The sequence below is a fragment of the Photinus pyralis genome, unplaced genomic scaffold (assembly GCF_008802855.1).
Source record: "Photinus pyralis isolate 1611_PpyrPB1 unplaced genomic scaffold, Ppyr1.3 Ppyr1.4_LG4, whole genome shotgun sequence".
In the NCBI taxonomy this organism is placed as follows: Eukaryota; Metazoa; Arthropoda; class Insecta; order Coleoptera; family Lampyridae; genus Photinus; species Photinus pyralis.
The window spans coordinates 27568342-27593868 of NW_022170511.1; the positions used below are offsets into that span (position 1 = coordinate 27568342).

Sequence of the window (25527 nt, forward strand, 5' to 3'; positions counted from 1 at the left end):
TTGTATATACAGGGAGGACCCTCCCTTAATATAATTTTTTGGAATTGTGGAGGAGGTTTTAAGGCTTTTCGAAATTAACTTCTGTGTCTCCCGTATATCTTCACTTCTTTTTCTGTAGGTACTTTTGCCGTGTTAATAAAAACGTTGACAGTGCTAGTTAACGTGGTTTAAACTACATCCTGCGTTTACTTTGAACACTAGTTTTTTGTTCACCGATTTTATAAAAGATTCCTGGCCGTTTTAAACGACAGCATATCTCCGTCCGCGCATCCCATCTGTCCATGTCTTCATTAGATACCTACGTTTTACTGAGTGGTGCTTTTAATTCTAAACATTTGCGGTAGGTGATATTTTACAGCAAAGGATATTTCCTGGGGTTGGTTCATTTTTCAAGTTGCATCTGATGTGGTGTTGTACACACGATTTTTATATGTTCTTCATAATATTTAATGCACAATTTAAATTTGTGGGCAATTAGTTACTTGACTTGGGCTGAATCGTTCAACGTTGATCCAAAGAAGCAATGGCCAGCTTTAACGAACACATGGTATAATAAAATAATACCATTACTTGTTAGAAAAAGAGGTACACAAAACGAAGATAAAAACATATTCAAATATGACTTGGCGCCAAGCTCAGGATAATTTTTTATAATTACATACTGCTCGAATACATCATTGCGATGCAATCGCGTTTTTATTACATAACACTTTTCTTATAAAGACATAATTCTTTGGAGAATATCCAAAGGCTATTTTACCTCCAAATTTGCAACTGATTAATGTATTAAAAGATGGCGCTTCGTTATTGTTGATGAAAATTATAATGGCTGACTAAAGTTTGGTATAATTTATAAATTGGTAAATTGCCGTAAAAAGTCGTTTTGTTTTGCATTAATTTGTTTAGAAAATTGTGTTAAACTAATATTGGTAGATAGTCTATATCTATTGGAAAACGTCGAACTCGTGATGTGTAAACCATAGTGTTTGTGTATGAAATACAACTGAATTTGTGTGGAGCCATATTTAGGAAAAATGTCCAGAAAACAACACGTTTAAATGAAGGACTCCGCGTATTAAGATGTAAGAACCTGAAACTTTCCGTAAAACGTATAAGGGAGGCTTTTCCTAAAGCGGCGACCCCTTTATTATCAACATGCCTTTGAGATAAATGTTGATGTTATGCTTATGAGTCTTTACCAGTCATAGGTCATTTTAAATTTGATTCAATTTCTGAACGTTTCCCGTTTATATTTATTATATCCAGCATCATATGACCTTTGTCTTTTGAATTTTCAATTGTTAGTAACCTTATTTTTGAGCAAACCGAATTATTATCACCTGTTAATTTACAGATGGGATGGCCAAACGGCTTAATACAATCCGTATTGTAAACCAACAATGGATCCAGTTGGTCCATGGTCAGCATACGCCTCGTACAATCGATTGACGGGAGTGCAAGCTGCCGGCGGGGCCGAATTACACCATCTCACCCCCGGTACGCCCGCCGGTGCACCCCCGACAACCACAGCAACTTCGTTGATATCGGGCGGATTCTTATCGCCCCCTCCTGTGGGTTATGAAACTGTTTTTAGTCCCCTATTTCATCATGCCGGCACAAAACCGACCGCACACTACGTTACTCAAGTTACGCAACACAGACAAGCTTTGGCCCAAGCACAAGCGGCGTCGAAACATGCGACCGAAGGGGAATATCACCAAGGACAAGTAAGTAAATGGTGACATTATTGTTTATTAAAAGCGAGATTAAAAATGGCTATCGTTTTTAAACAAATCATTTATATTGAATAATCAATAAACCTTTCTAGCTTCCGAAACCACCAATTATGCAACAAAAGAAACTCAAGGTTAGACTAACCGAAATACACTGTGATTACCTTGAGGTCTCCAAAAGTCTATTTGCCATTATGTTTTAGGCAATGTGCTTACATAGCAGTTGCTTTGTTGTTGTCATTTTGTCGGTTCACCCGTGTGTCCAACTATGTCACTATTAGATTTTATTTTAAACACTTTCATCACAGTTTTGTTCCAATGATCTTGAGATGTACACCAAGAAAGGATTTTTCTACCTGGCTAAGAGTACTATTGCAACAACACAGTTATCCAGATAGCACCAAATGTCTTTAAAGTCATCTGGATTTTCAATACGTTTTGTCTCTAAAATATGGCCCATAAAAAAAGTACTTATATCTGTATTAACTATTTTTTGTTACAAATTCAATAATAACGAAGTTATAATCTGTTGGTTTCAACAGCAGGGTGCACCTGCGCACAAGACCCTAATCGTGCGTGAATACCTATCGGTCAAATTTCTATGTCTACTTTTACATGATAAAAAGTCTTCTAAAGGACGCCTAACTTTATGCAACCAAAGTAACTACCGAGGTAACTACCTACAACAGCTGAGGATCTGCCTGTCATATTAATTAATTTGAATATTATTGCTTTCACTTCCCTATTCTAATTTCGGTTCGTGAGCGATGTATTCAACTAAAGAAAAAGTTGATATTTCCAATTGGTGTAGTGCTGATAGCAGTTAAAGGAGCTTAAGAGATTTATTTTCTGTGAAGCTAAAGCAACAATATTCAAATTAATAATTAATATGACAGCCAGATATTTATTTGTTTCAAGAAGTTATTTTGGTTGCATAAAATTAGGCGTCTTTCAGAAGACTTTTTATCATGTAAAAGTAGACATAGGAAATTCTTACCTATAGGAAATCACAAAATGATTGTACCTAGACCAGTCTACCTCAAAGCAGAATGTTTTTAATGTTTATGCAACAGTGTTCTCAAACTTTCTGCAAGCACCAAGGTAAGCACTATCAGACGTGTATCATGTAGTAGCCTATAAATGCTACTGATGATAGGTCTTAATTAATTTTTTCTACTTTCAATAACAAAACGAGATATTTACACCCTGTATATCTTAACGTCAATTGTTTTTAATTTTTTTTCCTGATTACATTGACGTATCACAACCTATGTATTTTTCGAGGTATGTATTTTTATTAATTTTAGCAATGAAAACGTTGTTTTTGTACTGTTTTTACATAGTAGGTCATGGATTCATGGAGTTCTTGTTTTGGTTATTGTATCCATGGTAATTAAGGCAGTTGACACCAATTAATAAAAATGGCTCACAGTAGAAACCTGCCATTTTAAAGTTTTGAAAAATAGGATAATACTTATACAGTGTGTAAAGCGATGGGGTATACAAGAGGGACTTTTTTTTAAATATTGATTTATGAAAAAAATTTATTCTTCATGATATTTTTGCTTGCTTTGAAAGTACCAATAACGTTTCGATAGTCTAAAATTTATTTATAGAAATCTGGAAAAATAATAAAATTAATTTTTTTTTATTGAAAGTTATCATTCTACATTATAATCAAGATAGCGTACTGCTATCAAACCACAAACAATCGAAACGTTATTGGTACTTTCAAAGCAAGCAAAAAATATTATGAAGAATAATTTTTTTTCATAAATCAATATTTAAAAAAAAATTCTCTCTTGTATTACCCCATCGCTTTACACACTTTGTTTTGACTATGCCACTGGATTCTACATTACAATACATCTAAAATAGGCAGACTTTACCTTTTTTCTATCTTACATGGGTAGCAAAATATGATACCATCCCAAAAAGTCAATTGTTTTTGCTATTTCCGGTTTAATAATAATAATAATAATTTGTATTCGTCCCTTGAACTAAAGTGTTGTGGGATATGTCATTACAACAGTAAAAACAAATAAATAACATCAGAATTTAGTCGGAAATGGGCTGAATTTTTGATTTTTAAATGGAACACCCTGATTTTCATTTCATTTTTTTCACACTAAATGACATTCCGAGTACGATGACATTCGCCTACTTGCCAATTGTGGTCAGATGGTCAATTTTTGTATGTACAGTGCTTTAAACAAATGTTTAAAGTGATCGATATGTGGTTGAAAAATACATTTTGTATCTGTTTTCTATTGGTTAATTTTTTTAAATGGAACCACTATGGCTTATTTCGTTCTTATGAAGGAGGGTTATTTTACGAATATTTTTATGCCACAGCTATAGCTATTCCATTTAAAAAAATTGATTAAAAGTAAAAATTATGATTTTTTAAAATTTGAATGCGTCTATGATGGTCACATATCGAGTAAATAGTTCAAACGTTGAATTAAAAAAATTAAAAACGCAGGGTGTCCCCTTGGAAAATTTTAATTAGAATGTTCTTACATATTATTAAAATAAAAATATGTATAATTTACCACGCAACCGCAGGATGATCAAAGAGTAAAAGACCCCACTTACACCGAAATAACGCGTACATTGTAAAACACCTGAATTTCTTTTCCGCGATAAAACCCGTGCATTAATTAAATTAAATAATTAAAACACGTATCGCAAACGGCCTTACTTCTACACGTTATTTAAATTGAAAAAATTACAAAAGCGAAAAAAATTACGCATCTCCACAAATTTCTTCTTTTTCCCAAAAAAAAATTGGTATATAAATAACGATTTTGACCGATTTCGTGCAACAATATGTTAAATGCCAAATTTAGTATTTAATAGCTGCACAGCTGCAACCCTTAAGTTTTCATATAGTGACAACCCGAAGTCGATACTAGGTCTAGGGACTGAGATATAGACATAAGCACTCCACTTTCGTGGGTTGCGCTAAAAACTGTTACCTGACCGGCACTTTTACATATAAATATACTCAAGTTTGATGTAAAAATAAAAAATTTCTTTTCCCCAGCTTTAATTAGTTTTTATTTATCGTAGAATCTCATGCAAACATGTTCAATTTATTTTACATAATTTTGTCAATAGATAAAAGAATAAATAAATAAGTCGATTTAGAGAATTATTAATGAATTTTTTGCTGCGGTTTATCCGAGGGTTTACCCTTTGGACACACACGTTTGTGAATTGGAAAAAATCCTTCATGTTCTATTCGTTTGTAAAAACATAGTGCTAGAGCGTGCATTCCGTTTGTCCTTGTACTGCTTACTCAGGATTAAGAGACAAAGCTGGTATAAGTTCCACACATCTTATTCTACCCTTACTTACAGATAGCCATGTTACAAAACATTCACAAATAGCCATTACTACAAACCGTCACCAAAGCCACATAAATTTGAAATATATTAATTTTTTAATAAAAACTGCTTTATTTATTTAGCGCTAACGCCTTATATTTTTCAGGCGTTTTTTGAACCCGGAACACCTGCCTGGCAGCAAAACAGTCCATTTGGTATTTTACCTCACGAAAGTGTAGTACCAAGTACAACTGCAGGTAAAGCTATAACAGCGTATGAGAACTTTAACGCACACTTTGCAGCTGCCCAAAGTCTGAATCACTTAAATACCCAACTGACGGCAGCTAAAAATGTAACGACGAGAGCGCAAAGTCCGCAAATAACAAATGCATCTGTTAAGGTCACATCACAAACGAATGCTGCAAATTTCTTCCAAGTTCCTGTTACTTTCGCCAGTGCAGAGGCCGCAAACAAATTTGCGACTACAAATGCTTCCAATTTGCAGCAGTCGTGCATTGTTTCTTCTTCATCTATATCTTCAACCTCAAAAGATTACCGAGTACCTCCGGCAACGAACCGTACAGCCTTTCTACCTTCACCCACACCTTCTAGACCGGGGGATAAGTCGTTTGTGCCGCCTACTAAACAAACTCAAATACAAACTAAAGCGCAAACCAAGATTTATCCCGAGCTGAGTAACCACGCAGACCGGCAACGAAATGCTCCGTCTGACGAAACTCAGAACCAACCTTCTCCTGTCAGTTTTTCGATTATGGACGCTTCCAGTCGTTTGAGTTACGCCAGCAACATCTCGTCTGTGAAAAGACCCCAATTTCAGCATTCCACTAATTATCGCCACTACCAACCCGGTAACAACACGGAGCCGGATTTTCAACGATCAAAAGCGGGTACCGACTACAGTAATTCAAATGGACCAGATTGCAATGTGGTGGTACCTAGAAGACCTAGTCCGTTACAGGCCCATTCGCAAGCTTCCCCGTTGGGTCACGCGCCTAGTCCTGCATATCCTATGTATAACAGTCCAATGAATTCAATGTCTTCTCCGCAGCAAAGTTCAAATCATGTAACGCCTCCTTCCCCATTAGATGTAACAGTTTCGCGGCCTAATTCTCAGAGTGGTAATGTGGCCTATCCGTCAGTAATCACACGTGCTCTTAATACAGAAAAAAATTTCCCAGATCGCTACGATCGATCAGGGCCTAATGCGCAAACGCAAAGCTGTTGGGAGGACAGGCAGGTTCAGCAAAGAAAGTTTCAACCTTTAAATAGCTACAACGTGACTCCGACTATTGAATCAGCTCGCCAAATGGATCTGTCGCGGGGGGATCAAACTCAGCAAAGAGCCTCGCTAACAATTTCAGATAGGCAGCCATACTTCGATTCAACGCACCAGGTTCCGTTACAAGATCTGTCAAGCTGTAGAGGTGATCCTATGAGTTTAGTCAAAAACCTGCAACATCAGCAAAGCTGTCAGATACAGCAACAAATTTCTGACATCAAGCAAGAGACAAAGGCCCCAAATAAACGGAGAAAAAGTAGCGATAAAATGGCACCTTCTACAAATAATACCTCCCCTGCTGCCATGACGGAATACTTTGCAGGGCGGATTCCCCCTCCAGCTCATAGTTCGGCCAACCCTCAACAACAAAATGGCACCTACTTTGATTTTGATCGCTGGAATCTACCTCCATCTACAACCAAAATGTTTGCATCACAAGCAATGCATCAACAGCATCAGGGTTTAATGGTTCCTCATCCGCACCCTCACCATCCACCACCACCTTTGCCTTATTTCGCACCATTCCATTTAGCGCCACATCCTGGTGAATATCCCACATCAGTAGATACCACCATGATGGCCACTTATAACGAGCAACCTCCTCAACATGCATCCTCGCAATTTTTGCAACAGGAAGAACCTAAAGTGGTTGTACCGAATATTGAGGAGGAGTTAAACTTTCTCTCGGAAGGTACCGGCGGCGTCGTTTCCTCAGGTCAAACTCAACCGACAGCACGCCCGCCGACCGTTAAATCTGATAAACCCACCGGACCTGGAGCCGGTTTTATGAACAGCTACCTAAAATTCTTACAGGGCGAACGAGATAGCTCGCCTCCGCCAATGGTCAAAGGTGCTCGCAAGCAATCGTGGTCGCGCGCCAAACCCGCCCAGCCAGAAGAAAGAAAAGATGAAGTTAACGGAATAGTGAGTCAACCACCTCCCCCACCACCTACAACGACGCGTCTCTCACAGGGCGACCCTCAAGACGATCCCAGATATTTTCCGCTTCCGAAGGAGCGCAAAAGAAACTGCTTCGACAGTTCCGATGACGGTTTTAGCTCTGACGAGGACTTGTTCAACAAAAAGGTGGCACTTATTGTCAAAAACGAATTGACTAAAGAAAAACCTATGCGGAAAGGACGACCGTCGAAACCAAGGCGGTCGACCGATCGCAAACGGGCGAGGCAGAAACTGAGAGACGAGGATCACGAAATAAAAGCCGATATCGGACCGGTCGACAATTTGCCAAGGCGAGAATCGACAAAGAGGGCGGCGAAAGAAAAAAGCAACTTTCAGCAGTTAATGGCGAAGCAAGGTGACGAAGATCTGGAAGAACCGGCAGAATTTATGGATTCCGATTCTGATCCGGCTTGGACGCCACAAGCACGCGACGATATGGAGGAAGAGCTGATGCATAAACGACCACGAAAATCAAAACAAGGTATGTAAGATGTATTTACTATTTAGAATTGTTATTTTGAAATTTTGTATAGTATATTTAGAGACTACTGCATAAATCAAACACGTAGAGGTCCAAAATGTTTGCAATCCAAGTGTGAGCTTTTCAGAAGCACTAAGTTATTAAAGGCAAAAAGATCCCACTAAACAACGGCTTTACCCTTTATAAAATTGGGCCATGCCATGGAGGGATCGACGATTTTTCCAGCCGACACATCGTATTCGATTGTTTACTTCCATAAATTAAAACTTATTTCATTAGTTCACAACTTAATCGGATGCTGTTCACTGCAGCTCATTTAATTACCTACTGTTAATTATACACACTTAAATGGGCAAGATGAAATTTCCAATTGTCTCTTGAAATTTCTCAGGGCAGGAAAAAGGCCTCTTATCAAACTGATACAGGCGTCAACCTGCTAATAATTACTTAGTGGAACTGAAATTCTAAAATATTAATTCACTCTCGTCTTCTACATTTCAAAAGCTTTCGAACGCTACAAAAATAATTTAATTATTCCCATAGGAACAGCTACAAATGGAACAATTAAATACAGCCTTTTGGTTTCCTTATCGCGCGGCTCTACAAATTAAACCACTACTTTTTACCTTTTGTTTCTAACCCCTAAAACAAATAAATATTTTCAGAGCGACAGCGCTGTCAGGTTTAATCGCATCCAGATACAGCAAAGCTGGTAGACTCCACAAATATACGGTGTGGTCATTACTTCCCATGAAACTAAGTGCTTCGTTTTTATTGGTCTTGACAGTCCGTATTTGAAATTGTATCTTGTGTTTGCATATGTTTATAAATGAAACATATAAATTGTAAAGTGTACGGTAAATTATAGCACCCTGTAGAAACGAAGCCCCTCAGGATTTTTGTGCCTTCCCTGATGAGTTTCTAAAGTAATAGATCATTAACAACTATTTTGCGGTTCTCATGTGCTAAGGGCCAACTAGTCCTTATCGAAGACATTGGCTGCGCCTAGCGGCAGTCGTTACATTGCGTACCTGTGTGATTTTTAGTGGATTTTTTAAGAATTAAAAAAAATGTGCTATTGTTTGCGATTTGTCCGTCCGGACCCACTTCTGCCGTTTGATACTGTTTTTGAAAGTAAAACGTGCATAATTAAAATAAAATATAAATATTTATTTATTTATTTATTTATTTATTTTGCCTTTATTTTTGAGTGGGCGGGGTTTCAGCCAAGGCTGCTCTACCAACCCAACCCACTATACATTTACAAATATCCATGCCCGAACCCGGATTCGAACCAGGGACCCTAGCACCACAGTCCAGCTTCAACTGAACGACAACATAAATTTTTACATACGACAACCAATTGGTCTCAGATTTTGCATACACATGGTGCCAAGTTACTTTTGAACTTTAGAAAATGGGGGGGGGGTTAAACACATGTTCTACCTTTCATGGTATTCTAATGAAAGGTCTCATCGAAATAAATTGGTTTGTACAAACTATAACTTTCCCGTGCGACTCTTTCTCGAGATCAGTTGCGCTTCTTTTTGTCGTCTTATCAAAGTACGGGGGGGGGGTGGAACTAGTTTTATCCTTCATGATAAGGCACAGGGAAAATGTCTCGGCCAAGCGACTTGAAGGGTTTGAAAGCAATTAAGGCCTGGGGAGTAGATTTTAGTAGCCTCACTGTTCACTCTAAAGTGGCGTTTTGTAATTGTTTACCTCTGTTGGGTCAGCTTATGCAATTATTTGGTGGGAGCCAATAATCTGAATGGTCCTTTTTTATAAAACCTTTTGTAGGCGCGTGGCTGCTGGGGTTGTATAAATGATTTCACTCCCTACCCTGCCCCCCAGGTTTGTTTCGCTTCTGCTTCTTAGCCTTGTTAAATAGCCTTGTAGTGGTTAGTTAAACTAAGATTTTACAGGAACCGCCAGTTAAGCAGGCGAGAGGCGGCCATGCGCAGTTTGAGCAATTTAGAGTCTGCACAAGGGAAGAGTGGCGCAGTGGTGCAAAAACAGAATGTGAATAGTGGGGATGCGCCCTCTCTCGCCTTCTTAGCTGCCGCACACAAACAATATTGTAAAAAATTCAATCCTGTTTCAGCTTCCAGAAAGCGGGCCTCACGAAATCTCATTAGCGCGGCAGCGCAGGGGGCCGGAATTCAGGTGGCGGATAGTTACAACGAAATGATCGGCCAAATGAAACAGCAAAAGCCGGCAGGTAATAATTCAGCAAATGACAAGTCGGAGACATTGGGAGCTGGTTCCGAAGTTTTAGGTGCTAACCAACCACTTCTACCGCCGCAGAAACAAAGTGTGGCTCCCACGCTTGAAGATAACATTGCTGCGGCTGTGGCGCAACAGAATAGCGTTAGCAGTAATGTCGGCGATGACAATCCTTTTAAGGTAATATGTTAAGTATGCTACTGATTGAACACCATTTGTGCCTTTTGATGTAATGTTTTATTAGTAATCTTTGTTTGAACACAGTAGAAATGCTTATTTAGTGTAGTTGCTAGTGCTGTAGCAGAACTGTCAATGTTAAGCGTAAGTTACATCCATTATATTAGTTACTTTAATAAATGTCTTCGGTGGGGTCAAAACTTCAAATGCAATTATCTCAAAAACGGATTGCCGGAAGGGGTTACACAAAGGGAGAATGATAACTAAAGTGTTCAGGTTATCTCATAGATTAACCATAGTAGTTATGAGCACAGCATCCAGAGGTGCATGGATGCGAGAAAGGTATGTTTTTGGTGACAAAGGTACCTACAACTTTTACAGCAACAAATGCATTTATTTGTTTTCTAATCAATTATCACATTATATGTGATACGCAGGAAAATTTTAATATTCCCACAAAGTTGTAGAAGTCTGCTTGTCGTGGAAAGAAAGTACTAACAAGTCCTAACATATATCTAGCGTGTTTTTTTTAGAGGTTTGTTTTTCGAATTGGTAATACTGTTTCTAGTGACAGTCCATTTGACAGCTGACCGCTGATTTGTGCTCAGTAAGGTTTGACACTTCACCATAAATACTCACCTGCGCCAGAACCACTTACAAGCCAACAATCGCGGCGATATTGTCGATATACGGCCCCAGCTGCTTGAAAAACTGGTCAAGAATCAGACCAGATTACGCTTCATTCGAGCTAACAGCAGCGCCCATGTGTTATAAATCCTATTTAAACACTAATGGCATAAAATTATCTTTCCAATAAATCCAATACCACTATTTTTATGCGTTTTATTTCATTAGAAAGTTCTATACATTAAAAAATCACCCTTTACAATAAGGATCGTCGTCAGTTGTCCGCCGCAAATGTCTGAATTGGCGGTTTGTCCCGTCCGTTAATAACGTTGAGCAGCCCTGTATATTTTGTTGTCCGTGTGAAGTAATGGTTTTTAAAATTTGAACTTAATATTTTCAGGCAACCTATCAGAAATCTCCCCTTTATATCGAGAAATAAAATTTCCCATCCATTCCTTTCCAGGAATATTCCGTTCTTGCACGTTATATCAGTGATTCCTCTATTTTTCATATACAGTGCCCCCCCACGATTGTTTGGTCGACTCTTGTAAGACAAACATTTTTCCAAGGAAACTAATTTGTGTGTTCAAAAAATCAAGGGTGCCATTGAAATTTTCATAATAAATTTTTTGCAGTAAGGTGCACTTTGGGGATGAGATACGCACAAATGTTATTAAGAAAAGTGGTTCAGAATGAAAAACTGAGTAAATGTGAATGGGCATACATTGATTTTTGTAGGTTTTAATTTTTTTAGTAAATCAAAAAACTGTTCAAAATAGAATGTAATGACTGTGTAGCAAATTTGAAGCTGATAGGAACACTTCAGTATTTTATTTAATGTAGGTAAATTAAGGATTGAAGTGTTCCTATTGGTTTTAAATTTGCTACACGGTCATTACATTCTATTTTGAACAGTTTTTTTAAATAACATTTTTCGGATTTCCTTAAAAAATCCAGTTGGAATAAGATCATAAAAAAATCAAAGTAGGCCTAGGACTTTGAAATCCGTAACTCTGCGGACTACAAATTTCAAAACACGCTTCATATAATAAAAAATAATGAGGGGGAGGGGTAATGAACTTGTTGGTGTGTGTGATGCAGCGGTCTTGTCTCTCTTTTACCTTTTTATTTTTTTTCGTTTTCCTTATTACGTTTTTTCACTTTTAATTTTTCTGTTTCTCTGCTTCTGTTTTCTTACTTTTGTTTTTGACTTTTACTTTCTGTTTTCGTTTTGTGATTCCATTTTTCTGTTTCTGGTTTCAGGTTGTTTTAAATTGTGTTTTCGCCATTGAAAACAACAGATGCAATAAATATCATCTTAAAAACCGCATTCTAGAATAATACAGGGATGTTCTCTTTTTTCTTTCTGTTTGTTTATGATTTTCTGCTCCCGTTGCTCTGTTTCTATTTCTTTGTAGTCATTTTTTACTTGCTTTTTTTGTTTCTGGTTTGTGATTCAATTTTTCCGATGTGTCGTTTCCGATTATCTTATTTTTGTTTTTGGCCTGAAAAAATCTAAATAAGGTGACTATAATGAACTTCATCTTGAAACTTAATAATACAGGAACGAACTTGATCTGCGGCTGTGTGCACTGGTGGTTTCATTTATCTGCGTCAGTTTTTCTTATTTTGGTTTTCTGCTTTTTTGTTTTGTCCTTTTTTCCTGATTCCGCTTTTGTGTTTTTTTTTCTATGTAACTTGCTTCGGTTTCCATTTGTACATTTTTAGTTTTAATATGAATTTGTGGAAGAAATTTCCAAGTTTTTCCAGAAGATTTTCTTGTTTTGTTTTCTTATTTCGATATGTCGTTTTTTGTTTTGGATTTTATCTTCATTTTTTGTTCTGATTTCTTGCCCTTGTAATTTTATTTGCCGAGTTGCAGTTTCTGTCACATTTTCGATTATCAGTTTCTCTATTCGTTTCTGTGTCAATTTCCGTTTATATTTATGCTACTTTTCTCCTTTATGTTTGCTTCCACTTTTCAAAAATATTTCTAGTAAAAACAAGATAATTTGAAAAGAAGTTTCTTCTGCTTTCCTGCATTTCAGATTTTCTGTTTTGATTCTTTTTGTTGACTCTTTTCTTGTTCTGTTTTCGTTTCACTGGTTGAGTTCCATTTTGATTCCATTGTTCTGGAAATAATTTATCTATTCTGTTGTTTTTGTTTTATGTTTGTTTTTCTGTTTTTTTTTTGTTTTCATTTCGAAGGGAGCTTCTAAAATCTGTTCTGGTCAAAAATTAATAAGACCATCGAGTATTAAAAAACTGTATGGAGTAAGTAGCTGTGGCTAACTACAATTTAAATTGTGGCATGATATAATAATAATAATAACACTTATAAACGTGCATGAATACATTTCATCATTTCTATCCTTCCACTTAACCTAAGAACTGATTTGTCAATGTAGCATATACTTCTTCCACTTCCACAATAGCCTGACAATTTTATTGCACCAATTTCTACTTTTTATTTTATGTAGCCGCCACGTAGTTCCTTTGTTTTCTACAGTAGATACCTGTGCTCCATATAATTTTCTGTATTATAAATCGATTCCGTTTTTCCAGCCGGGCGAATTTTTGGTAATAAAAAATGAACTTAACGAAGAGTGGCCCGCCATTTGGAGAGTAGACGGCAAAACACTTTTACAAAAATACGAACCGTTTGAACAGGGTGGTCAAACATTGTATAGGAATATATCTACAGTAAACTGGAAATTTGGTTTCTTTTCATGCTATTTTACAATTTCTGTTTATAGTATACGTCGTGGACAGCCGATAGTAAGAAGCAATACATACCGATTCCTGTAAAATATAGATCACAAGGGCAACTAGAAACTATCGTCGAATTTTTACGAAACGAATTAGTAGTAATTGATCAAGAATTTCTAGAAAAAGCGATGACCGAAAGCGAAGTCTACCAGGATAATTTCGAGGTATACATTCAAACGTTAATTTCGCAAGCGCTCGATAGCAATTTCTTAATGGAAATTTTCCAAGAGCAAGGTACTTTGATTGTCACTACTACCGAGTGAGTAATCGTATCTCCTTTCAGATGAATATTTTCTTACAAATGTACAGACCATAGATGATATCACCAATAACAAAAAGCAGAAGATGATAACATTACTGAAATGGCCTAATCCCGTCCAAGTAGCTGTCAGTACATGGCCTTGCTTTAATGTTATAAGGGAGCTAAATGCGCTAGACTCGCAACTGAGGCCTTGTGGGGCATGCTTAAAGCCTGGCGTTTCCGTTCGGGTTCTAATGTATGGGCAACCTTATAATGCTACAACCTTAGAAGGATGTCAACCTACTTCTCAAATACTTGAAAAGGTATCAATTGGAATTTATAAAAAGAATTAATATGCATTGTTATTTGTAGGATTTTCTTATGTGTCGAATATGTGCCAGTCGTGTAGAATTATTTAATAAAATAACGCATCAAAAGTATTTGATGTACGTCGAATGTGCCAAGAGAGTCGCCGAAAAAAGAGCAACTGATCCTCACAAGGATACCACTTGCATTCTTAACGAACTTCTCGCTGACGAATTTTGGCTTACACAAGTAAGTACCCACCTATCCGTTGTCGGCGCCTCATCTTATTCAATTCTAGCTATTTTGTGATGTTCGCAAATCATGGGCGGAGGTGGACTGTTTGGAAAATAGCTATAGGTTAAAAAATGATGTACAGTGAAATCGGTAACAAGTTATGTTGTGTTGTGATTCAGAACATTTACATGAAAATTAGTCTTGTATATTATGGTATCAAGAGTTTATATAAATCGTATTATAATGTAATTTTAGAAAAGAAAAGAATACATATAGTACATCTTTTTTATTAAATGTTATTTTTATTGCCATCATGTGCTGCGCATGGGAAAAGTGCCCAGTATGAAAGTGATATTGTCTATTGATTAGTTTACATATATATTTCGTAATTTTTGTTCTGTACAGGATAATTTTTAAATTACATTACTCTAATAAAAACATTTTATCATTGACCATTTTTCTTTTACTAAAAACTGACTGACCCTATGCGCGCTTTAATATTGCATATTTTAAAGTTAAATTATTACTGCAGTGCCACCTTTTGTAATTGGCTCTGTTTCAAAAACCAATCCAGGCAACAATGCTCCTAAAATTTCAACATTCGATATCTACAATATGAATCATACATTTTTTTTAAATTTCCACAATCAACCGAGACGAATGTGTGTTTAGATGTGTTACCAATGGCATTAAAGGTGACAAACTTATATGGACAAAAGCCTTAAACCCTTTCCAACAATGTTGTTTGAGCTAAGAACAATACACCCCTACAACCTTAACCACCAATACTTAGGGCATATGGAAATTTCAATGCAATGTGAAGGAGGACCGGTAACGGTAACCAACCAATAGAAAGCCAGGACATCTCGGTGACCATCTAGCATGCCCATTGATAACTAAACAATAAAAACAAAACTACCCCTAAAAACGTTGAACTTGCCGTTTGCGCAGATCTCAAGATCAAAGTGGCCCCATGTCAGTGTTACTTAATATTTATCGGTTCCGGTTCCAACCTCTGAGTCATACTACTGATTAGGTGCGTATATTTCCTTAATGACGCGCTAATAAGCTGGTGTCCAAGACTACGCATTGTAACGCTCTCATCTACAAAAGCTGAATTTAGTGCAGACGAAGATAAAAAGGAAGTTTTGTATTTGAAAGTTTTAATAGAAGACCTGATAAGTGGTAATTTAAATTGATTATACCAGCACGATCGCGTTATCATAAAATCATCGCAGTAAATACATGTGTGATATTATTTGTGAAAAAGTGTTGAAATAAATTAAATTGATATCTGTGCAAACTGTGCTAAAAAGTATCATAGTTATGATGGAGTAATTAAATATTTCGTTCATAAAAAAAGTAAATAAACTTATCAAACGTTCGAAGTTTTTATTGAAGCGGAAGACATTCGCAGCAGAACGTATTTACATTTACCTTATATGTAAGGTAAGATATGCATTCAAATTACAAATATATGACGGCCTTTTTATGAAATTAAACCTATGGCGTTACAATATCAATATAATTAATGCGGCGAAAAGTGTAACTCCGCCTCTGACCAAATGCCGTGAGTCCTGTCCTGGCCAGTTTTAAAAAATTGGAAATGGCGGGTAGCCCGATTCGGCAACATCGCCATGGAAGCAATATGGCAAATAGTTCACTTCCGTGTGATTCTTGAACCTCAATAAGTTTTAATTCCTGCATTTCAGATGGAATTTTCTTTAAAAAAGTTATAGCGATCAGTTTGCGTTAGAGTTGTAGAGACGTTTATTTCTAAGTTAACAAAGAATATAATCCTACATTTGCATTTAGTGATACAAATACCCAAAATGCCTTCAGCGGCGAACGTCAAGATTGAGAAGCAAATTAATTCCGATACTACTTTGCCGGATTGCACCGGTACATCCGTGACTCCCTTAAGACAGGCAATTACGATTATAGAACATAAAATTAGAAATTTGGAAAAACGTAAGGTAAGCGACCTTAATTTCATCAATAACAAAAAAAAACGTTACGTGTCCGCCATAGTTAATCATTATTTCTGAAACAATTTTTCCAGTCCAAATTGGAATCCTACCGTCAACTTCAAGATTCAGGAAAAGACTTAAACCAAGACCAAAAGACTGCTATAGCTAAGTACGAAGAGGTGGTACAGACGCTCGAATTCGCTCGCGATCTTTGTAAACAGTTTGTCGGCATTGCGGCTGTTTCCGAAAAGGAGGCGAAGAAACAGGCTCGTAAAGAAGTCGCCGCAAAAAGTCATTCGGAATTGGCAAAGGTGGACTCATGTTGTATTCTGCGTGTAGTTTCTAATTTTTGTACGTTCAAGATACGTGAAGTGTTACTCGTACAAGATGCGCTTAACCAAATGGGACAAGATAGTATACGGGACGACTTTTTACTCGGACAAAATGGCGCTGCTAATCTTACCAATGCTGATCTCAAGTAAGTGTTCTATTGGTAAAACATGTGCTGTGCTCCATGCACTTGTTTTATTCCATTGTCCAATCATGTGGAATAATAAAACATAAAAAGTACCCAAGCACAGTAGCAATTAAAAAGCGCTGTTAGTGTGGAAAGTACAAACAAACCTTCATCTGTTAGACTTTTAACAGGGGAATTGTACGTGACCATTAAGGTTAAGATTGTATTTACTAAGCAGGGTATCTTTATTTTGTAACGCCCGGTTGAATTTGTTTCAAATCGTTAACTTTACATGGTAATTATGGCAGGTGATGCATAGTTTGTTTATAGGCATTTCTTTTTATTAAGTTTAGGTAATACTAAATGCTGGGTTATATCGATCTATAAATTGAAATTACTGTGTCATTTAAATTATTGGACTATGAAGTAAATCTCTTGAGACAAAAAATAACAGATCCCCATTAGAGCAAAAAAAACCTGCCACTCTTCTCTCTTTAGCTCGTGAAGAAGATAAAATATTAAAAAATCGCCAAGTAACCACAAATTGTAATAAAACGTACGCGGTTAATATACGATTTTAAATCATTGATCATTTAGAGTAATGACATTTAATTATGAAACATCAAAAAAATTGTTCGATACATTGGTTTCTCTGAAGAATATATTATGTACTTAAAATTACCCCAATGGTGTATGGGGGTTGGAACGGGGACAGCACAAGGTTCCGGTACTTTTTTTTACAGCTGGAATTCCTATGCATGCAAGGACGGCTTCAAGACATTTAATTCACTTGCTTATGTAAAAATCCGGCTCATATTACATCGATCAGCAAACGATACACAGACCAAAAATGTTGCAAGACAAAGAAAAACCATCTATCATTGGAAATTTTTAACTATAAAATCTCTAATAAATAATGATTGAAATCGAATTACTTAAGTAATTTTCATATAGAATTCTAACACAAAAACTGTATAAATATATGTCATGCCCTTAATTTAGGTATACAGGGTAAGTAAAAAGTCCAGTCGATTATCTCTGTATATTTATGAAGTAATTATGCTTGTATAACAATATTAATTCATTAACGCAATATCTTCTTTTTTCAACTGCTAGTTTAGCCGGAAATAACCTTAACCGAGATCTTAACTTTTTGGTTTTAAATGCAACACCCTGTATATTCTATTGTTATTAAAATGTAAAAAAATTAAAAGAAAAACTTGTAGCAAATCGCATTACCTTTGAAAACCGGAAGTCGAAAAGGAGACGTTACAAGTATTAATATACAAGGTGAACATTTTATCTGGAACACTGAAAACACTTCAAAACAAGATTTTTTTAAAGAAACTTTTTTGTGGAATCAAAATTTATAAAAAGTTTGCTAGGAATTTACATACTTAAAATTTGTGGTCAGTGGCGTACTTCTGCATGGGGGGGGGGGGGAGCATTTTTTAACGCCAACTACTACTTATCTTGCGTATTCTTAAAGCGTACACTTTTTTGGATACAGCAACATAAAAAACTTTCTATTTCATAATTAAATTTAAACGAAAAACTCAAATTCTTTTGTTAGTTATGTCAGGCGAATTTATTGGCCCGTATGAATAAAAGTAAGCAAATGCTTATACTTGCAAAATTCAAAGTAAATACTCGTAATTGCTCCTTCGCACTGGGCGACTTAGCAGCGCTTCTAAGCAGAAGGACAGGACGCAGTGCAGCGCTGCTAAACCATGCTAAAAAGACCAGTATGTAGGGGCAGTTACGAGTATTTACTTTGAATTTTGCAAGTATAAGCATTTGCTTACTTTTATTCATACGGGCCATTGTCTCAAAAATCATTAAAATCATTTATACATAAATCTATATGCTTAACAGTTATTGACAGCGGCGTGCGTCTACAGAACTAAAAGGGTCATTTTTTAAATGGAAAGTTTTTGTGAGGTATTATTAAAGAATGAACCTTTTTCAATATGACAACATAAAAATTATGATCAAATTAGTAAAATTATAAAATTAATGAACACTATTGTGAAATTTGGTATTCAGTGGTTTGAGGGCTCGAGTCATTCGTTTCTGGGTTCCTATATCCATTCTTAATTTTGACCCTCTGATCCACTAGGTTATAGCGAGAGCTTTCCAGGCCCACTCGTGACCCCTAACTACGACGCTCCGTTCTCAAGACATCGTAGTTTATGTGTTTGCGCTGGGCTGGGTATTTGGGCCTCTACCTCTGTTCCGAAAATCCGACTGTGTCTGCGGTTGGTTTAGGTGGAGATGCGTTATTAGGTTAGGTCAAGATGCGCGGTTAAATTAGATTGCGGTTATGTTAGGTTAGGTTGATACCGCGGTTAGGTTGGGTCGAAATGCAGTTAGGTTAGGTCGAGATGTACGTTCAGGCTTTTCAGAACGCTTTATGTTGAGGAATTCTCATTATGTCATTTAGTACTTGTAATTAGTAAATTAAATAAAATTTGTACTTTCTCTTTTGCACATCTTTGGTTGGAAACACGTGTAACTTTAATTAAAGTTTTATAGTGGTTTTTGGGTAATTTTTCTTTCAGTTTTTATATTTTATCTTTTTTAAGAGCTAAGGGAGAGATGTCGCTATGACCATCACTTAAGGATGTGCCAAACCATTAATTTTACTGTTTCAGCTGAACCAATTTGGCCGAAATTCTTTAGATAAGTGAGGCCTGCCTTTCCAAAACGTTGTAAGTGCCATTTTTATAATTTTTCAGGAGACTCAAAAAAGTGAAAATGTAAAATAATTTTTGACTACTGGAGGGTAGCATGTTGGAAGGAAAGACTCGTAATACAATCAAAGAAATTGACTTGATAATAATAAAAACTTGTACACACAAAACCTTTTATAATTTCAAAATGTTGTAAGTGCAAATTTCAGAATCATGAATCCCCAAGTTATAATAATAATAATAATAATAGCTGATATGTCTAAGACGTGATTGTTATTTTACATGATTTACTGATTTTAAAAGTGTTGTCTCATTTTGATGTATGAAAATTGAAAATCTTCCATAACTTTTAAATCTAAACAACTTTTTTTAATACATTTTTTTATATCTGTTAAAATAAAGGCAGGTTACTCCTGACTAATTTTTAGAATTCAGCAAAAAACAACCTGATTTGGCTAATTTTTTTTAATATCTTAGTTTCAGACTAAGCAGGAGCGATCCTCAGAGCCTGAAGATCCAACTCCAAAAAAATTGTCATATAGATCTTGTGCGCACTCAATCCATGGACACATTGTATAAATACACGTATACCTATTACATTAAGTTAGAAACATCTGGCACACACATATACAGTATTGAATTTTCTTTAATTATAACTGTGGACAATTAAATTAATTAGGCAGGGAAAGTTTTAAAGTGTGTTTTAATGTGCATTAAAAAATACATCCTTTATTTGTACTGGTTCTATAAGCCATGATACCTGTAATTCAATAACTTTATCCCACAAAATGTTAAAGAAAATTGGCGAAAACACATTAGAATAAACAAAACACCGCACCAGAGGAGATGGTTTATTAACCGCGTGATGTCAGAAAGAAATTCAATATGGCGTCTAACCTACGCAATTGTCATATCTTTGAAGCTTATTGTATCATGGGCAGATACAAAGTTTTGACTTTTGAATCTGCGCATTGTAAAACACGGCACCCCCAAATTAATTACAAACCAATTTTTCCGTGGGATGGCACTTACAACGTTCTGGAAAGGCAGGCCTCAAATAGTATTAGAATAAATTCCAGATGTAACTTTTTTATTTGAATTTTTTCTGCAATTTTGTATAAGTATTGTGTTAGTGTCTGTACCAGGTAAGGTATTTCATGAAAATAGATCTTTGTTGACCATTGCCGTTGGCGCAGTGAGCAAGCGCATATTTGTGACGTTGATTTAACATCACTAAAATTTGGTACAATTGGTTCCAGTATTTTTTCTATGAGATAAAGACACCGAATCATTTTCACTGAAATTTCCCACTTGAACCAGCATCACATAATCAAGAAAATAATCTTACAGAATGAACCTTGGAAAGAACAAATGTGTTACTCAACGAGTTACAACTACACAAACGCAGTGAGAGATGTGATCTAGTAGCTAAACTGATCTTAGGCTGTTGACTGAACTTACCTGGTCAGGAAAAAATTTATGCCTCTACTTATCTGCCGCATCCACCCTGTAAATCTAGGATGTAGTAGGGTTTCGCAAATGGCAAAATAGATCTTATTACAATTATTAATTATTTTGAATTGCCGTACTGTGTAATTTGCGAAGGTTCTTTACAAAAGTGAAACCACTCTGTTTACAACTTGATCCAAACACTTACAGTAACAGTACGATTATGGTACCCTCTCTTAGCAACTATCAGATTTTGTTGTTAACTTCAAGTATGATTGGCCCTGTATTATATTTTTATTTAAGAATGCTTGACGACTTATACCCGGTGGTCACTCCAAAGCATGAACCAGGTGACGCAACTGCATTTGCCAATCAAGTACAGGCGGCCGCCGAGCATTTATTGGCCGTCGTTGATGGTAAACAGAAGGAAGTGTTCGACGGATCATATAGTCAAATTAAGGAAGTGATTGGAAAGATTCACGAGAGTGGATATTTCGATCAAGCTGTGGTGAGTATTCTCGATATCTTTGAGTTGAATAAAGTTTTATTGTGTGTTTTCTTTTATCCCAATGGAGAAACTTGCCTTTTTGTGCAGGTTTTTAGAACCATTTTTCACAATATAAGCGGTAAAATGACATTGGAATGGTGTAATGTAAGCTGTAGAAATAATGAATATGGATATTTCCGAGTATATTTTCAATAGAGGGGAATAAGCATGCGGCTCTGACGTGTCATTTTTGTGTTGATAAAGGATTGATTGCTGAATTTGAATCAAGTTTATTTGCATTTAAGATTGGTTTTGTAGTTTTATCAGAGTTGAATGTTTATTTTTTGTGGCAATTGTGTTTAATTTGAGTTTATTCGTGAGGAAGGTTTTTAGTATAGTAGGATTTTCCTTAGTTTGCGCCGACGTCATCAGTTTATTATGACGTCATCACTAAGTTTGTTTACATAGCATCATACAATCAATGGAAGAGAATACGTATGTAGGCATCCATACAGACAGTGCTGCATTGTGGGTGAGACCCTTCGCATCAACGACGTCTATTGACCAATTACTAAACAAAATACTGCGGTAGTTATTTATAACAGGTTGTCTTATGTCGCGATCTTTTACTAACAAGGAGGACATCATTACTTGGACGTAAAGGAAAAATTGTATAAAAAATCATTGCAATTGTTTTCTCGTAATAACAACGCTTGCAGTACTTAGCAGCAGAAGTCGAGAAGCGACTGCAATCTTTACTAACCTCATACTCACAAGCAGAGCAACAGATACTTTTATGTCAAAAGAGTGGACGTTTTGCAGCATTTTCGAATGTGGGTAGCAGTTGGTGAAATAGAAGTCACTATTCGCAGGCTAATATTTAATGCATCTGCAACTCTCTGTGAAATAAAACTTGTTACGTATGTGAGTTCTTATATTACTAAAGTAACCACTATACTGCTGCTGGTAAAACAAAAGTAAAGTGGACCACCATAAGTTGCTTACTTTTTCTTGATAAACCTGATGGCATTTTTGTGTTATACAACCTTTGGTGTAGAATATCTCAGTGAGATTTACTTCTATAATTGTTCGTTATGAAACTAATGGATTTTTTATCGGCTAATGCAGCAAAATGCCATGAAGTAATGAAAACGGTAGCAAACAGTTGTCAAATTTAACGTGTCGCAATGTAAACAATATTCCCCTACAAATGGAATTGATGACGTGCGCGCAAACTAAGGAAAATCCTACTTCGGTATCACTTATTTCAGTTGACTATTAACTGCGGTTAACATTTTATGCAGACGGTATGCGTTTAATTAGTGTTTACAGTACTAGCGTAGGTAAATTGTACATTTCTAATGGGACTAACATTTTAGGCCGCAGATTACGAAACTACCGAGGTTAATGATGCCGATCAGCATTGCAACATTGAGGTTCCCCAACAAATTGAGCCTTTGGAAGAGGAGATCCCTGCAGTAGACACCGTCACCATAGAAACGAATAGACCGGTTCCGTTACCTATTGAACATCCCTTGGAGCAAATACAGCAAACTGACCAACAGATTTATTACCAGCCTCCACCAAGGCCTATTAGTGAGGTGTTGGGCCCTGGTAGTTTTCACTTTCTTCAGGTTGGTAGGCGTTGTTGTAATACAAAGAATATAGAGGGTGCACTTTTAGGACTCCGAATTGGACACTCCCGACACTTTACCCTCGCAAACGTTCACCAACACTAGCTACGTGCAAGCGCCGCCTCCTCCGATTCCCCTTCCCCCAAATTTCCAAACTTTCAATAACATCAACGTTCCTCCGCCTGGTAACGGTATGAACGAAGAAATAGCTCCCCCTTCGGTCGTAGCCCACCCACAACCGCAGCAAATCGAAGAGTCCCAAAAAATGCGCGGTCAGCCTCCGCGACCCCCCAATCAGATGTACTATCAAAATAATCACTCAAACTCAAATAACTACAACAATAATCGACCTCGTCAACCGAGAAGTGGGCCTAGGACCGCCAATCGACATCAATAACGGTTGTACATTGTCCATTTTTCCAGACAAGACAATGACACGATTAATTTTTATTTTAAAACAAAAGTATTGTCGAAGTATAATAATTAGGCATAATTACAACATCTCTAAAAAGTTTATTTGACCTCTTATATTGTGACAACAATATTTTCGATTTGTAAATAACACAATATTGCATTTCTAAACTAAATAAGATGCGTTTATACTTATTTCTACCCTTTCAGTATCGCGCCGTAGTGGTATATTTTATCTTAATTATTCGTTTATTTTACATCTCTCAATTGTTTGAAGAAATTACTAAGTAAATTGCGGCATTGTAGTTTTAATAGTAGACGTATGGGTTGTTTTTTTATTATCAAAAATATAGTGAAATTACAGTGTCCAAGCAGCTAGTCTTCTTGTAGTTCATTATTATGAGAAGTTTGTAATCTTTTTCATATAAAAACAAAACATTAAACAGCCCATAAATCCAAGATTGCTTTTTTTAAAAATTGTAACATATTTTGCCAGTTTAGTTTCTTACCAAGAAGTATGTATGATATTTGGTTATTTTCAATAAAAGGCACAAACAGCCGACATTGACTTCTTCCCTCCATGATTTCCCAAGGTTCACTAAAAACAATTATTATATAGGACTAAAGCATATAATCAACTTAAAGAACACTGAGAACAAGACGTTTTCATTTTGTTAAGATTTAAATTTAAACAAAATTCTCGATAAAATAGCATTTGTTGTTAAATTTAAGGTAACTAACAACAATAAAATTGATAATATTAAACTATTAGGGTCCAGGGGTTATCGAAGAGTGTAAAAGAGAAAAGATGGCTGCTGCTTAAAAATTAACTTATTTAAGTAATCCTGTAAATAAAATAAATTTTAGACCAGTTCATACCTTTAATGAATTTATGACTCTCTTAATGGGGATTTTTAGCGTATTTTTGATTCTAAAAAAGAAGCTAATTATTTCACCGTCGTTTGTTTGGACGCCTTATAAATCAAACGAGATCTCGGCAACGGAATATTGTAGAACGTTCTGGTTTTTGGCATATTCGTACAATTGTGTTATTCCTGCAGTGCTTAGTCTGAAAGCTGAAAGTCATAAGTAAATAATCTGTGACTCCACGTTGGGCGCCAAATAATGATGTGTGCAAAGGCATGCAAAATCACTATGCCACCCACAAAACCACTATGTCTACCCAACAAACACTTATCTTTAAAACACGCTTTGAATAATAATGTTCTCATTTATTGCCATAGATTGTAAAAAAACAGTTTACAGGAAAAAACCTACCTATTGTAATGGTACCAGTATATTTATAGATTTAGAGATGTATATCACTTCCAAGGAACACTAACTTTCGTAATTATGAAACGATTTCGACCTAACTTTAACGGTTGGTCTAACTCATAAATATTTCGGTCAAGTTCGTGAATCAGTCAATTCCGCAATATTGGAACAAAATGGCGGACATAAGTCTTATGTACACCGGGTCGGCCAAGCCGAAAGGGATTTTTGTTTTAAGTTTTCTAAAGCCCATCACACAATGAAAAAAATATGGAATAAGAAATAATGACGCCGTACACGCAAAACACAACAAACAAATAGCAACAGACTATAAACCAATCAGAATACCATGCCGTTTGAATTTATGTCATTATAATGGCAGATAAATGTAAGGTCACAATTCGACATGACAAGGTATATTGATTCTACAATCAATTTTTTAGCTCCAATATGGCGGATTATGATAAGTTGTCGCCACTGTCCTTAAGTCACTGTAGTAAATACGGTATTATCTAGTGGGAATAATGCGCGAGCTCGCCGTCTAAACGCGCCTTTAGCGAGTGTGATTCATCCTGACATGACAGTTACATTACTGAACAGCTGAGGTATATCATGCAAAGAGGAATTTCCTCTTTGATATCATAAATAAAGGTGTTGTTATTTATATCATGGTATCACAGACCATCAACGGGCATGGTATTGTTGAGTGGTATTTAGTTACTATCTGTGCTGTACTTATTACGCGATGCGCGCCCAAAGTTGTTCGCA

The 25527-nt window shown here is 36.2% G+C and overlaps 2 protein-coding genes and 1 long non-coding RNA gene across 5 annotated transcripts; 2 read left to right on the forward strand and 1 right to left on the reverse strand.

Annotated features, from left to right (window-relative positions):
• The first annotated feature begins 803 nt into the window (after nt 1-803).
• LOC116167802 lies at nt 804-14680 on the forward strand. Of its 2 annotated transcripts, XM_031483332.1 has the most exons (11): nt 804-1082; nt 1355-1727; nt 5232-5322; nt 5368-7806; nt 9911-10027; nt 10085-10212; nt 13402-13539; nt 13593-13839; nt 13889-14169; nt 14219-14401; nt 14451-14680. In XM_031483332.1, exons 2-11 carry the CDS (start codon nt 1401-1403, stop codon nt 14529-14531), a joined length of 4032 nt encoding a protein of 1343 aa, XP_031339192.1. In that variant the 5' UTR covers nt 804-1082; nt 1355-1400; the 3' UTR covers nt 14532-14680. The 2 variants fall into 2 exon arrangements, with proteins under 2 accessions (XP_031339192.1, XP_031339193.1); XM_031483333.1 differs by lacking the exon at nt 13402-13539.
• Nucleotides 14681-16015: 1335 nt separating this feature from the next.
• Nucleotides 16016-24046, forward strand: LOC116168344 (caprin homolog). Its single transcript, XM_031484118.1, has 6 exons — nt 16016-16362; nt 16449-16667; nt 16719-16834; nt 21259-21463; nt 22822-23076; nt 23126-24046. Exons 1-6 carry the CDS (start codon nt 16219-16221, stop codon nt 23471-23473), a joined length of 1287 nt encoding a protein of 428 aa, XP_031339978.1. The 5' UTR covers nt 16016-16218; the 3' UTR covers nt 23474-24046.
• On the reverse strand, nt 23807-24950 carry LOC116168345. Of its 2 annotated transcripts, none has more exons than XR_004144749.1 (3): nt 24766-24950; nt 24367-24556; nt 23807-24085 (listed from the first exon to the last, which is right to left on the reverse strand). It is a non-coding gene; the product is annotated as an uncharacterized LOC116168345 (long non-coding RNA). The 2 variants fall into 2 exon arrangements; XR_004144748.1 differs by having other exon boundaries at nt 24367-24563.
• Between the last annotated feature and the right edge of the window lie 577 nt (nt 24951-25527).